At 37.9% G+C, this 16,029-nt stretch overlaps 1 protein-coding gene across 2 annotated transcripts in view; it reads right to left on the bottom strand.

The window, feature by feature from the left end:
- Positions 1 to 13,838: 13,838 nt before the first annotated feature.
- Positions 13,839 to 16,029, bottom strand: part of LOC102403840 (solute carrier family 15 member 2) — a 44,299-nt gene continuing 42,108 nt past the window's right edge. For both annotated transcript variants that reach the window (XM_006073417.4, XM_044942508.2), the window contains one exon: positions 13,839 to 15,781. In XM_006073417.4, coding sequence (XP_006073479.3) covers positions 15,605 to 15,781 — 177 coding nt within the window. In that variant the 3' untranslated portion in view covers positions 13,839 to 15,604. The remainder of the gene's footprint in view (positions 15,782 to 16,029) is intronic.

Genomic DNA, 16,029 nt, shown 5'->3' with positions numbered 1-16,029 from the left:
TAGATCAAGGTCAGAGCGTGTGGCAGGGTAGTAGCATTAATCATTGAAAAATAATTGTCTTTTTTTTCCCGCGTCAAAAGTTCATGACTTTAAGGGTAAAGAAGAGAGATGTGCTATAGTAGAGGAGAAACACAAAAGAAAGTTTACAAATGGTTGCCTTAACAGTGGTGGCTTTTAAAGGTGATAGTGTAATCAGAAAACTTCCTTACTTAACTGCTATCTTCGCCAAATTTTTCATTTATTGTTCCAGGCAGGTAGATGAACGTGGCTCCCTCAGCCCATCTGCTTCTCTAAATTCTGCCTTTTTAAAGAATACTTAGATTGTTTCCTGTGGTATTAAGCACTCAGGTTCTGGACCCAGAATCTTTGAAACTTTACCCTCATACTCTACAGTGTGACTTGTACAAACCAAAGTTTAGTATGCTCATCATTAAAATTGGGGGAAAAAAGAATAGTACTTATACTTTACAGTTGTTGAGAGATTAAATGAGTTAGTGAAGAAGTGAAAGTTGCTCAGTCGTGTCTGACTCTTTGTGACCCAAAGGACTCTTTTCGAGCCCACCAGGCTCCTCTGTCCATGGAGTTCTCCAGACAAGAATACTGGAGTGGGTAGCCATTCCCTTCTCCAGGGGATCTTCCTGACCCAGAAATCAAACCTGTGTCTCCTGCTTTGCAGGCAGATTCTTTACCCGTTGAGCCACCAGAGAAGCTCAGATGAGTTAGTATAAGAAAGCATTTAAAATAATTTGTGCCATAAATAAAAGCTCTGAAAAGTTATTATTTTTGAGACTTTAGTGTCATGCAACATTAAAAGCCATCTTTGGTGGCTGCTTTCTTTTCTAAATCTTGAATTATTTTATGAGGTAGGAATTATGATTTTGTTTACAGGTAAGAAGACTTGTTCATGGAAGCCTAGTCCTCTGACTCTGGTCATTATTCTTATCTATTTGGCATTTAACATATATATGCATATTTTATTTTACCTATGTGTATATATGGGTGTGTGGACACTTTTATTTCCTAACCAGAATGTGAGTGGGGAATCTGTACTATATAAAATCCTAGACTTTTACATCTAACATAGAGCCCTAGGCATGTTTGGTGACAATGATGATGTTTCAGTGATGTTTTATTATGGTAGCCAGAGAGCAGGAACAGTGTTTTAAGCTGACTTTACTTTAAAAAGGCTTCCAACCTTTTTAAATCTGAGGTTTCCATTTTATAACAAGGAGGAAAGTAGAGCATCAAGAAATTGAGGTTTTGGAATACCCAAGTTTGTGCATTTAATCATTCTTTCAACCTGTATAAATAATAAGTACATACCACATTCCAAGCACTAGTCTAACCTCTAGGAATATAGCAGCGAACCAAAGAGATAAGAAGGCAGCCACCAGGAATGGTATGAGTTTTGCCCTTGTGAAGCTTACCTTCTAATGTGAATTTTCTCTAAACATATATTTAGATGAACAATATTGTTTTAGCCCAGGAAGAAACAAATTAATAAACCAAATTAAAAATATATTGAAGTGATATTTCAGGTTGCTTCTCTTGTATCCATTCATGATAAATTACCTCAGGAATTTATGACAGCTATGTGCATTTGTTCTTTTTTCACCAATCTGTAACCATATCTCACTTTATAGCTTCCTATCATATACCATTCAGAAAAATAACTTACATATGCATTGAAGATAAGTTGTAAATAAATGAAGATATAAGTAAAATAAAATCATAAAAAGACTATAAAAATTTAGGAGATTATATTTTAGCTCTTAGGATAAGAAGGATCTTTCTAAGCATGACACCAAAGCATAAGTCATAGAGGGAAAGATTGTTATGCTTGACTACATAAAAGTCACAAAAGTATGGTAAAACCATACAGAAGATATTATGGCTTAAACTGAAAACTTGTTAAAATGTATATATATGTACACACATACACGCATCCATGCATACATCTATGTTGTTCAGTCGCCAAGTCATGTTCAACTCTTCGCAACCCCATCGACCACAGCACATCAGGCCTCCCTAACCCTCATCATCTCCCGGAGTTTGCCCAAGTTCATGTCCATTGAATCAGTGATGCCATCCAATCATCTCATCCTCTATCTCCCTCTTCCCCTTCTGCCTTCACTCTTTCCCAGCATCAGGGTCTTTTCCACTGAGTCCGCTGTTCGCATCGGGCCAGAGTATTGGAGTTTCAGTTTCAGCATCAGTCCTTCCAGTGAGTATTCAGGGTGGATTTCCTTTAGTATTGACTGGTTTGATCTTCTTGCTGTCTAAGGGACTGTCAAGAGTCATGTATATATATATGTACACACACACATACATACATATTTTATATGTAAGAATAGAAAAACACCTATGCCAGAATTTTGTAGTTACTTAAAGGTAAATTTTCTTCACCAGTCTCAGAGGCCATGAATTTATGGGTGACATTATCTAACGGGCTTTTAAGAGAAAGTAATAAATATAGGAGTGGAGCACTATCCTTTGAGGTTGGAGCAATGAAGATTACATGCCCTTTCTTTCAGTGAAACTGGCCAAGGTAGTTTATTGGATTAAAGGGATTCTTTTGATCTAATGTGACACATTTCTTTTTTGATTATAGTTATATTTGTTTGTTCATGTCTATTTAAGTGCCTGTCTAACCATACGCTAGAATAATAGGAAGAAAATACTTTCATTATTATGAAGAGTAACTATAGCAATCAACTTTTTGCTGTTGTCGTTACTTTTATATCACAGTATATTCAGAACATGGGTAAAATTAATGGCCTTTATACAACTTTCCCCTAAAATTACATAGCTAGTAAAAGAATTATGAATGTAATCTCTTTCTTATTTCCTATTGTGACACACACTCTCATCTAGAATAATTTTTCACCCTACTTTCCAGAAGTAAAGAAGCAGAGAAATTGTCATTTATTTATCAGATAAATACTAATTGAACATTTACTGTGTGTCAGCACTATTTTAGACACTGAGTGTGTAGTGGAGAGCTAAATAACATGGTCTCTCCCCTCATGCAGTCATAGAGTAGAAGCTGAAAATTTTTCTTTATAAACATTCCAACTAATAAATGAAAAGGGTATGATAGAATAGTGCTGTTTTGCAAGCTTTAGTAAATTATCCATCACTGTAAACATATCAAAAAGAGAGACAGCTAGATATTAAGTACCTTATCATAATGGCTCATCATAACCTCACATATTACATGTATATGCCAAAAATTCAAGCAAGAATCATTTTGACCCTGGATCACCAACTACCAATTTGTAGAAACTCAGAAGAACATTTAACTCCACCCCATGAATGAAGTTAGCAAAGCTAGACTATGGGAAGGTCATAGGACAATTGACATAGTTTCGTCAACCAATAAATCGCGAAGGGAAGAAAAGGTAGAGTAGAAACCCATAGATGAAAAGAAATTTAAAAGGTAACCAATTATAATTTGTGGCTTTTATTTGGATCTTGATTCAAATAAAGTTTTAAAAGTTCAAAAAAATTGGAAATGGGAGCACTAACTGGATGTTTATAAAATCAGGGAATCATGATTATTTAGGTTAGATAATGGCTATATTTTATTTTTTTTAATCTATAATCTTTTGGGAATATACTTTGAAATATTAGAATCTTAAAAAATCAAAAGCTATTCTGGTCTTTAATAACTAGAGTAAAATGATACACTTTTCTTGGGATGATGTCATGGACACAGAGTTCTTAGTGTTCATTTTAAGATCTGATACATCAAGACAGGAACTAGTCAGGTGTTCATACTTCTTTTCATTATCTCAAACATATTTCACAATTCTTGACACACATAAAGATTTACATTTCAGATGAGACATTAAGACAGTTTGACAGCACAAGAGAAATTTCTTACCTTGACTAGCAGGTAAATACTGCTGAGAAATTGTAGGTAAGATAGAGCATAGTCAGGTTTTGTATTCATGAAGACTTCATCTGAACCTCAATTAGTTAGTAAATACAACCGTTCTTTAGACTCTCAGGTCCTAAATATACTATACTCTCTAGATTCTTTTATCAGAATAAAAAGTGATTTACAACATATTGTCTGAATAAAGAAAGTATTTTTAGGACCCTTTATTGATCTTGTTTAGTTTCCTTTTAAATTAACAGTAATGCCCTTCCTAAGGAGAGGCTCAAATTTTGGTTTATGTATTTCAACACTTAGAGATGAGATATATTATTCTATCTGTATTTAAGTAAATATTATTTTATCAAAGTTTATAATCTGCTTTACAATCATCATTCTCATAATTAGTGAGCTTCTCCATTCCCGAGTTCTTTGTTTTTATTTATCATTTCTTATCTGGATTTCATCATCACAGCTTTTGCAAGAGGTTCTCTCTCAAACAGGCAGTCTTCCTTAAGTTTATGAAAGCTGTCAGTGGTCTTAAAAATTCAACCATATTTTGGTATAATTTCTTCTTTAGAATATGTTAGCAACTGCTCCATTATCTTCTGCTATTGAGTGTTGCTGTGGAAAAGCATGACAATCTGGGATTTTTGTTTTTTCTCTTCTCAGTAGGTCACTGGTTCTTACTGTATGGTCCCTGGATCAGAAGCATTAACATCACATGGGAATATGTTAAAATACAAATTTTCAGGCCCTGTTTTATAGCTACTGAATTGGGAACTTTTATTTCTTTTTTCTGCCTGAACACTTGAAAATTTCTTACTTTGAAATTCAATAGCCTAATCCAAGATATCTTAGAATTGAAAGGTATCAAAATTTCCTGGATTCATCTTTCAGTGTGTACTCTGGCTGGTCACAAATACCTAGTAAACAAATTAATCACTTGGCTTTTATGACTGGATGGTCATATATCTCAGGATAGTTTTAATTTATGCCTGTTACCCCAATATGTTTATTACAAGTGCCCACTTTTACTCTCAAGACTGTCCTAGTTTGAATGATAGATGATTATTTGTGATCAGTGAGACCAATAGTTTGCAAAATACCTATGACTGATAAAGATGCTATATGAATTCTGTGAAAGCCCTGATAGGAGATTCAGAGTATAGGCTCATAGGGGTTTTGAGCAAAATCGTGCCTATTTTGAAAAGTAATCATCCTCATTTTGAGAGAACTCTTGACTTGCTAGTGGGCTGTGGTAGAGACTGAATCCTCATTTGACTGTAGAACACCAGCTGCCCCACATGAATTGAGTGTCAATCTACCAAGTCATACAGTCAGGCTTGCCCAGTAACACTCCTGAATCATGTGGTATATTTGAGACTGGGCTTGAGCAAGTGTAAATTGTATGAGCAGGTAACTCTCACTCCTGGTGTGCTACTCCCATTGCATTGCCATCCTGCCCTCACTCTATGCTTAAGCCACATGGAGTGTTCTCCAGGGCCAGTTAATTGAAGAATAAAAAAATCTGAGCCTGATTTAGACACAGGTTTGAATGAAAGCTGGAGATGACTTCTGCAATGCAGCAGGCCCACCAAAGAACAGCCCTTCAGTAAAAGAATAGGAAATTCTATCCAATGGAGAGAATTTTAAATAGGACATCTCATTGCTCATTTTGCCTGCAGGAAAGCTGGCCTATGGAGCAGCTCTTATACTAAAGCATGGACGGGGCAAATGACTTGGCAGGGTAGTCAAGGACATGAACAAGATACTGATGACTGGTAACAGTTTGGTCTGGTGAAGGAGGTATGTGAAGGGATTTCTCAGAATGAACTCAGGTTGTGAGATAGGTCCTATGTAAATGCTCACCAAAGAGCCTTTACTTCAGAGAGACTTTGTTTACCCAGGTAAGCAATGATGACCCTCCTTATTTCAGATCTAGGGAACCTGTGATCAGTTATTCAGCACCAAGAATTCCTATGGGTCAAACTGTTATGATTACACATATCAGCCCTTCTGCCTATTAAAATAACCAGGGCAAATTTTTTTTCTGGTAATTTGATGCTCTGTATCATCTATGTCACTACATGCTGTCATCATCCTTATTTAAATCATAGAATCTATTTCAATATCAGTATTTTCTACCTTCCTCTCTGATCTATAGAAGATAGCCACTATGGTGTGTTTCAGATATGTTGGCATTACCTTCATTAATGTATTTCTCAATGTTCTTATGACGACCAGGTCCTCGGGGTAGGGATAACTGAGAGAGTAATACATAACAAATCCACTCTGGCATTCTCATCTCCCTAAATATTTCTACTCCTTCCTTTATTGTGGATTCCTGGCATCTCAACTCAGCCTAGGTGAGAAATAAATGTAATTTTCAATCTACAAAATGATAAAATAATTAGAACTCCACCAACTGCTTTTGATAGTACATGAATGCAGAATCTCTGGTAAGTGCACCTATATAATAATTTTTGGGCTTCCCTGATAGCTCAGTTGGTAAAGAATCTGCCTGTAATGGATGAGACCCCGGTTTGATTCCTGTGTTGGGAAGATCTGGAGAAGGGTTAGGCTACCCACTCCAGTATTCTTGGACTTCCCTTGTGGCTCAGCTGGTAAAGAATCCACCTGCAATGTGGGAAACCTGGGTTCAATCCCTGGGTTGGGAAGATCCCCTGTAGAAGGGAAAGGCTACCCACTCAAGTATATACTTTTAGCCTAATTGAAATTCTTTCCCCCTATTTCTAGTGTAATACCCTCATAATTCAGTTCCATGTATATTCCACCAGGGTTTTGCTGATAAGCAGTAGTGGAATTTGATAATTCTGGCATGCAAGGCTCTTGCTCCCAAAATTGACTGGGTAGTTGGCACCACAAGCATTTTAGGATCTGCCTCTCACTGAAGATGTGGAGGAGTAAAGGAGAGTTGGGCAGGGAATGAGCTGGCCTCATTCCCTGGAGATTTCCTGGTAATCTCAAGTGGGGTCATTTCAGGATCTTCAAGCAAGGCTGGCACCATCAGTCAAGAGTAAAGGGACTAGACTTCTGGCAGCAGAGCTCATTGGTATCTGCAGTTAACAGATTCCTGGAGTCATTTGAATTCTCCTAGAATGATCACTCCAATTCCTGTGTTCCTGATATCCTCTTCTCTTTTCATTCTCACTTTTCCCTGTTTGTCTGTCCTCTTTTCTGTTCTCGTCTCTTTCTGTTGCTCTTTTTGTTTCACTTCTAAGCTGTGTGTCCTCATGCTTGAACTTTTCTCTCTGTATTTGCTCATCTGTTCTCTCAGCTGACCACACTCTTTTACGGGATTCTAATCTCACCCGTGTGTAATTTTTGCTCACACAAAAGTTGCCATACTGCCACCACCACTGACCCCTTAAAGCCTACACATCATTCAGTTTGAGTGTCCTACACCATATGACTCCCTGAACCTCTGTGTCCATTCTAAATTGAGAGATTTTGATGAGCCCTGCTTGGGCAATGTTCACCCTTGGTCCAAATTCCAAGGATAGTAGAGTCACTTATTACCCAGGGCTTTCCCTCTTCTAGGTTGTTGTTGGTCAGGTTCTCTAAGAGAGAGGTTTGGGCAGGGAGAATCTTGTGGAGAATGTAAAGGAAATATAAGATATGATCCTAGTCTTTAGGGAACTTAATATCAAAGACTCAGAGCCTGCTGGGCCTCATTAATAGAATTCTTGCTCCTTTTGAGTTTCTGTAATTGAATATTGCAGAGAATATAGATGACGTTAGCCCAACGGAAGTTTACACCAATAACGTTCTGACTTACTGAAGACCTGAACTTTCTTACAGATTAAAAATTAACATAGTGATTGTAGTATTTATGGAGTACTTTGTGTATCCTCAATGCTTTGCACACATTTTGTTTTAGTCTCTTCGCTGAGAAACTCTATTGACAGTTGTTATTATGACCATTTACTTTAGTCTCTGACATATTAAGAAACCTTGCAAAATACCCACAGTAGTAAATAGAGATTCAAAGTAGAGTTTACTAATCCAGAGTCCATGTTTTTTGTAGTAATAATACAAAGCTGTCTCCCTAACCAGAGCAATAAGAAATTCACCTTTATAAATCCATCTCAAGTCCTGGCACCTCTAAGGGCACTAGAGTAATGCAGAAACCTGACGTGTTAAAGGCAAATGTTTTGGCTTTCTTTGGTATGGCATAACCTAGGAAGGAGTACTCATGCCACCACTCAAGCTACATGTTGCAGCACAATCTACGTACCACCATACAGGACTCCTAATTTCTCAGGGACTCCACAAGACCTTATAAACCCTTCCTAGATGCCAAGCATTAATCTCACTGTTACTACGACCTCTAGTATAGACTGTTAAAGAAAAGAAAGGTCAAAAAAAGGATAATCACATTGTATTTGTGTTTTTAGAAAGTAAACTCACAGGAATCCCTAGGTTTTCTTTTCTTTCCTATATATCTCAGCCATATATATATAGAAAACGTTTTTTGCAATACCAACCCTACTGCAGCCAAACACCTCCATTATGGTGTCTATGGGACTGCTGCTGCTGCTGCTGCTAAGTCGCTTCAGTCGTGTCCGACTCTGTGCGGCCCCATAGACAGCAGCCCACCAGGCTCCGCCGTCCCTGGGATTTTCCAGGCAAGAATACTGGAGTGGGTTGCCATTTCCTTCCATTTGATGGAGTGGGTTGCCATTTCCTTCCATTTCCAGAGTGGGTTGCCATTTCCTTTCCATTTCATGGGACTGAGTAGGGAGTTAAACTTTGATCCCTGAACCAATGCTGGAATCCGATTCTCCCACTAGCGTGTGTTCGCAAGGTCAGTGGTAGCAAGCAGTATTCTAATTCCACTACCTCTAGGGTAGTGTCAGCATGACCAAGCAAGGAGCTGAGAGCTTCCACCTTAAGCTTCCTCCTTAAGCTAGGAAGCAAAAGGAGGTGGTTGAAGCTGATACAAGTCAGCGCCCTTGTGTTGGAAAGCCCAGAAGTTTGCTGAACATCTTCCTCTACCAGGCAGCAAAGAGATGGAATGAAGTGGGCATATTGGCTGTCCACTTTCTCCATTCTTACCATCTTTCCATCCCGAATTTAAGTAGAGCTCATCAGAGAACTGAAATTCAACACCCACCCAGTAGCAAGAGGTGAAAGGGGTGGTGTTAGTGGCACTCTAGTCTCCCCTCTGCTGTCATGGGGCCCAGAAGAGAGCTGAACTTTAAACCCAACAGCAATGAGATAGTACTCATTGGTATCATAAGAGCCAGGGTTGTCATAGGACCATTGGGGAGCCAAAAATCCACCCCCACCTGACCTGAGCAGTACACCTAAATAAGGTGAATTCTTGTCAAAAAAGAAAAAGATTAAGTAGCATGCAGAGTCTAACAACAAAAATGTACAAGCTATAATTGAAAATAACTCACCAATCTAAGAACCAGGAAAATCACAACTTTAATGAGAAAAGACAATTAGCAGATGCCAACAATGAGGATCACAATAAACTGTGGAAAATTCTGAAAGAGATGGGAATACCAGACCACCTGACCTGCCTCTTGAGAAACCTGTATACAGGTCAGGAAGCAACAGTTAGAACTGGACACAGAATAACAGACTGGTTCCAAATAGGAAAAGGACTACATCAAGGCTGTATATTGTCACCCTACTTATTTAACTTTTATGCAGAGTACATCATGAGAAACACTGGGCTGGAAGAAGCACAAGCTGGAATCAAGATTGCTGGGAGAAATAGCAATAACCGCAGATATGCAGAGAACACCACCCTTATGGCAGAAAGTGAAGAGGAACTAAAGAGCCTCTTGATGAAAGTGAAAGAAGAAAATGAAAAAGTTGGCTTAGGGCTCAACATTCAGAAAACTAAGATCATGGCATCTGGTCCCACCACTTCATGGCAAATAGATGGGGAAACAGTGGAAACAGTGGCTGACTTTATTTTTCTGGGCTCCAAAATCACTGCAGATGGTGATTGCAGCCATGAAATTAAAAGACACTTGCTCCTTGGAAGGAAAGTTATGACCAACCTAGATAGCATATTAAAAAACAGAGACATTACTTTGCCAATAAAGGTCTAGTCGAGGCTATGGTTTTTCCAGTAGTCATGTATGGATGTGAGAGTTGGACTGTAAAGAAAGCTGAGCACCTAAGAATTGATGCTTTTTGAACTGTGGTGTTGGAGAAGACTCTTGAGAGTCCCTTGGACTGCAAGGAGATCCAACCAGTCCATCCTAAAGGAGATCAGTCCTGGGTGTTCATTGGAAGGACTGATGTTGAAGCTGAGACTCCAATACTTTGGCCACCTGATGCGAAGAGCTGACTCATTTGAAAAGACCCTGATGCTGGGAAAGATTGAGGGCAGGAGGGGAAGGGGACGACAGAGGATGAGATGGTTGGATGGCATCACCAACTCAATGGACATGGGTTTGGGTGGACTCCAGGAGTTGATGATGGACAGGGAGACCTGGCATGCTGCGGTTCATGGGGTCACAAAGTCGGGCACGACTGAGCGACTGAACTGAACTGAACAATGAGATGATTCAGATGTTGGAATTATCTGACAATGACTGTAAAACAGCAGTTGTAAAAATATTTTAACTAGCAGTTACACACATTTTTGAAACAAATGAAAAAGTAGAAACCATCAGTAAAGAAATAAAGCTATAAAAGAGAAATTATGAAACTGAAAATTACAGTAAATGACACAAAACTCACTAGATGTGCTCAACAATAGACTAGAGATGACAGAGTAAAGAATCAGTAAACTGAAAAACAGATTAATCTTAGCTATCCTGTCAACAAGAGCAAATGAACAGAGACTCAGGGGCATGTGAGACAAGAAAGAAAAAATCTAACATTTATGTCATGAGAGACCCAGAAGCAGAGGAGAAAGAGAGTAGGGCTGAAAAATTATTGAAAGAAATAGTCAAAGGATGAAAAATTTTCAAGTTTGATTAAAGACACTAATCTACAGATTTAAAAAGATTAGGGAATCACAAAAAGGATAAACTAAAAGAAAAAATTCAAGTCACGACACATCATTAACCAAACTTAAAAAAGCCAGAAAAAAAAAAAAGAAAAAGAAAAAATCTTGAAAGCAGTTGCAGAGAAAATGACACATTTTCTATAATGGAAAAATGGCTCAAATGACAGCAGATTTTTTTGACATGTTACGTTGGTTATGCAAAGTGATTCTACCCAGGCTGTGCAGCTCAAACTCATATGACTGCAGCGTCTGCACCCTGGATAGCAATTTTTTTTTAACCTGAAACAAAAAATAAAGTAGTACAACATTTTCAAAGTGCTGGGAAAAAAACTGTTAATCTTACATCTATATATAGGGAAAATATACTTCAGGAATGAACAGCAAATAAAGGCATTCTTAAATGAAGAAAAACTAAGAAAATTTGTCACCAGCAGACTCACCAGTAATGAATGACTTAGAAGTTCTGTAAACAGAGAGGAAATGATGACCAAAGGAAGCTTTAAGATATAGTTGAGTTTGAGGATGATTGAATTACCCCAGCTAAAATAAAATGGAGATCTTTGACAACTTAAAAAGGTGTCAAAGAATTGGTGTTAATGTTTATGTCTATGGATGTGGATGACTCCAACATATTATATACTTCTACAGCCTTATCTCCCACTACTTCTATGCACACACTCTACTCCACACAAATTAGGCTACTCATCATTTTCCCAATGTTGTGTTTTCCTGCCTCTTAACCTCTGCTTGTGTTGGAACCTTGCTACCTGGAATGCTTTCTTATCCCTCACTTCCATGTCCAAATTCTAGTCACCTTCAAAGTGAAGCCTAAAACGATATCTGTTCCATGAATCCTTCCTCAATTCCTGTGGCCAGAAGTAAACTCTCCTTATGAATTTTTGTAACATTTTGTAATTTCCTTGGCATAGATGACATTCTGTCTTCAGTAAACAGGACTGAAATAATGCACATGAAAAGTAAATTGCTAAACAAATGAAATTAATTTATTAAACTGGTTTTTATTTACATGATAGCTATTTATGTATATGCCTTCTCTTCCTTCCGCAGGCTCCTTAAGAGTAAGGACTCTATTCCCATTTAGTTCTCCCATAGCTTCTGATATAATGTCTCTCAGGTTAAAAAAAAAAAAAAAAAGGTCCATTACATTGAATTAAACCATGGAAGCAAAAGGATTCAGGAAAACTTACATAGAAATTAGCAGAACCCAAATTTCCATGTGCTTCCTTTAGGTAAAAAAAATTTTTTTCATTTTAGTTTTATCTAATTGTAATGAAGAATGTATAATCAAATCACACTCTCCTGGTTTTCCTTTTACTTCATAAATCACCCATTCTCAAAATTTTCTGGATCCTCCTCTTCTAGATCTCTAATGTTGTGAAACTCCAGGAGTACTCCTTAAAGCCCTTCTGTATAACATTTATTATAACATTCTCTATGACATTTAGTCTATCTCCTCCCATGGCATGCCTTTAAATACCATTTATAAGCTGATGACTTTCGAGTTTACATACCCAGCCCCAGTTGGATACCCTATTGGGATCTGAAGTTCAACATGCACAAAACTCTTAGTTAGTTAATACCCCAAATCAATTTTTACCCCAGTCTTCCCTAGTCTCAGAAAATTGCACCAATATTCATCCTCATTACTTGAGCCTTCAAATCTGTCAGAATTTCTCTTTCAAATCATGTACGTAGACTATACTCAATTCATGTCTGTCCTTCCTTAATGATAAATTCCAAGTCAAACCACTTCTCTCCACCTCCACTGCTACCACCTTGTCCAAATAACAATCATGTTTTACTTAGACTCTCTTTGTTTACAATATTTCCTACTTACAGACAATTCTGTACTTAGCAACCAGTGAACTGAGAGAATCAGATTATGTCACTCCCATGTTCTGAACCTCCAATGGTTTCACATGGGACTTAGAATAGCATCATAATGTCTTACCATGGCCACAAAGTGCCACATGATCTAGTCCCTAGCTTCCTGGGATGTCATCCTCTACCTGTTCATACTTGACTGACTTACTCCAGTCCTGTTGTACTGTCCATATTGCTCTTCCTCAATACTCATGACTTCCTCAAGCCCCATGCAGTCTCTAAGACAGCCAGTCAAGATAAGTGAGGTAAGCTTGCACACAGGTATAGCAGATTATTCATCTTTTTTCCCTAACACCTAGATGAATGGAATAAATGAAATTCAAAAATGAATTTTAAAAAACTCTAAATTTTTGAGGTTTAACCAACATGTGTTTAAAATGTAAACCTATATTGTAATATAGTTGCCTAAAACATCTAATGTTACCTAAGGCTACATAAAACAGAAGTGTATTGTTGGGAGAAAGACAGGTTCTAGTTCTTCTGGTCCAACCTGTTCTGGAATGTTGTACATATTTGGCTTCAGATAACACATATTAAGAGGGATTCTTATCTACCATTGAATTTCAAGCAAAGGATATTTTTCAGAATTGGAAAAACAGTTGTGAAAAATCTTCAGTTTGATGAATACTTAATGACTGATATAATGTCTCTCAGGTTAAAAAAAAAAAAGTCCATTACATTGAATTAAACTATGGAAGCAAAAGGATTCAGGAAAACTTACATACAAATTAGCAGAACCCAAGTTTCCATGTGCTTAATGAATACTTAATGGAGGTGACATGAAAATTCTCCCCAAATAGCAAAAAGTCTGCTGCATAAAAGAGGGTTTATGCTTATTCTTGTTAGCCATAAAGGAAAGAACCAATGGTGAGGGGTTTCAAAGAAAAACCTTTTAGTTCAGCATAAGGAAGAATTGCCTGCCAGTGTTTCCCAAGTCCGTGTTCTGCAGAACACTATACCATGTGAGGCTAAATGAGGTGTTTTATGTCTTTACTGAAGCATTTCTCAGAATCTTTAATATGCAAGTCTTAAGAAGAGGATAGAATATGCTTCATTTCCAAAATTTATTTAACCATAGAAACTTTTATTCACAGAGCACTGTTAATATCTTTTGAGACAGTAGTTCATAGAATAGGTGGAGTTAAAGCTGCTTCAAAAATGAACAGATTATCTTCTGAAGAAGCACAGTCAAGTTCACATTAAGGTATCTGTCGAAAATGGAGTGTTGCTTTCACTTCTGTACTTCTGAAAACTTGGTAAATGAAACTAGAGTAGTAAAGCCTGGGAAACTGGAACAACTTTCTTTGTTATGTTTACAGTCTGACTGACTCAAAACAGTTCTAGATGAGAATAATAGAGCAAAACCAATGGAAATGTTTGAACTTTTCCCCCAGCAATACACAGTAGTCATGATATTCCCATGTCTGTCCACTGAGTCATTCATTGTGTCTAAGGTAATATTTCTCAACTTTTTCACCAACACAGCAACAAACAAACAAAACCCTGTCATGTTATACCACTCTAACCCCCAGATTTTGTTAGAATCCTGATATGCGACCATGGCCTTCATTGAGCATTGCCATTTTAGAAGCTTAAACGTAGAGTGTTAAGACAACCTTTTTAAAAAAATAAGTCATTTAAATTTGTCAAAACAGTAAAAGTTATCAAAACAGATCCACTGCTTTGAGGCCAAATGAAGTAAACTAATAAAATGGAAGTGAAAGTCCCTCAGTTGTGTCCGACTCTTTGCGACCCCATGGACTATACAGTTCATGGAATTCTCCAGGCCAGAATTGGAGTGGGTAGTCTTTATCTTCTCAAGGGGATCTTTCAGGGCTTGAACCCAGGTCTCCCACATTGCAGCCAGATTCTTTACCAGCTGAGCCAAATATTGTTGTCATTACATACTTGTTGCAATAAGCAAGACAATTTGATAATAAGAGAAACCTTGCCTGACAACATTGAAAAGACAGAGTTGGAAAGTTATAATTAGTGTCTTCTATACAGTTGTCCACAGAAGGGTATGATCGAGGGCTGAAACAATGTAGTCCCTAAGAAGAGTGTACACCAGAAGACTGGCTCATCAGGACTTCCACAGTTTATACTTGTTCTGTTTTCCAGAACTATGTTTATTCTCTTTAATTTGGTTTCCAAGGATGTTATCAGTACTGAGAAAGGGCATTTGGGTTAGTAGATAAAAGACTAATTATCAGAAAGATGTATCGTCTCCTATTTGTCAGTAAAATTTAATTTTTCTCCTACTATGTGTACTGAAAATTTTACTAAGGTCTTATCAGACCTAGATAGCTGACAAAGCAGGTCCTGGACCAGATCACACCAGACATACCAATTCTTGAAGTCCTTGTAAACAGTACAATTACACTGCTAATGAAGAACATTAAAATGCCATTTCTCTGTTAATTCTGCAATTTTGCCCCTGAATCAGCACTTCAGAGAGTGGGACAATCAGTTCTAAATAGCAGATAAAAGAATTCCTACATAACTTTGATAACCACAGAGACCAATCTCAATTATACATTTGTGTTTTTGGAGACAGCAGGTCAGCTTCAGCAATGCTACACACTGTTTACTGAGTTCACTGACAGATGGGAAGACATAGAGTTTCAGGGGCCTTCCTGTAATGCACTGAAAAACCTAGTCCTGGAGTTGCCTCTATCATGGGAGAAAAGTAGAGGCAATCAACTTGGATATGATGCTATTTTTCTTCTAACCAAGCTGGAGTTAAAAATGCTTGAAGATGGTGATGGCCAAGACCAGAGTCAGGAACTGGGGTCTGGTCAGAGTCCAGGGAGCCATTAGAACTTTGTCTTCTTGGTTTCCAGGTTGATCATGTTTCCTTGGATTTGGGGGGTCTGCTTATCAGCTGACCCCTGAACATCCCCTAGCTTTAAAGGAACATAGTAGTATCCCATGATGGAGAAGATCAGGCAGACCACCAGCAAGAGGCAGGAAAACAAAATGAATTCGGCCCACTGTAGGAAGAAATACATTCAAGAGAAAAATATGGAGAACCTGAAACTAAAGGGATCTTTATAGGATGAGGAATGGAGAGCAGACTGACACAGGGTCACCAGTTTAGGAAGAGCTTTGGTAGGGAGAAGACAGGGCTCACTGTCCTCGACTCACATGGACCTATGTGGCCATTATTGCAACTTACATGTCTATTTTCCTGGAAAAATCTGTGTCTAATTCATCTCAGGTCAGAGGGTTGAGTGGGAGA

This window comes from Bubalus bubalis, chromosome 1, assembly GCF_019923935.1.
Source record: "Bubalus bubalis isolate 160015118507 breed Murrah chromosome 1, NDDB_SH_1, whole genome shotgun sequence".
NCBI lineage: Eukaryota > Metazoa > Chordata > Mammalia > Artiodactyla > Bovidae > Bubalus > Bubalus bubalis.
This window is presented reverse-complemented; position numbering and strand designations above follow the sequence as displayed.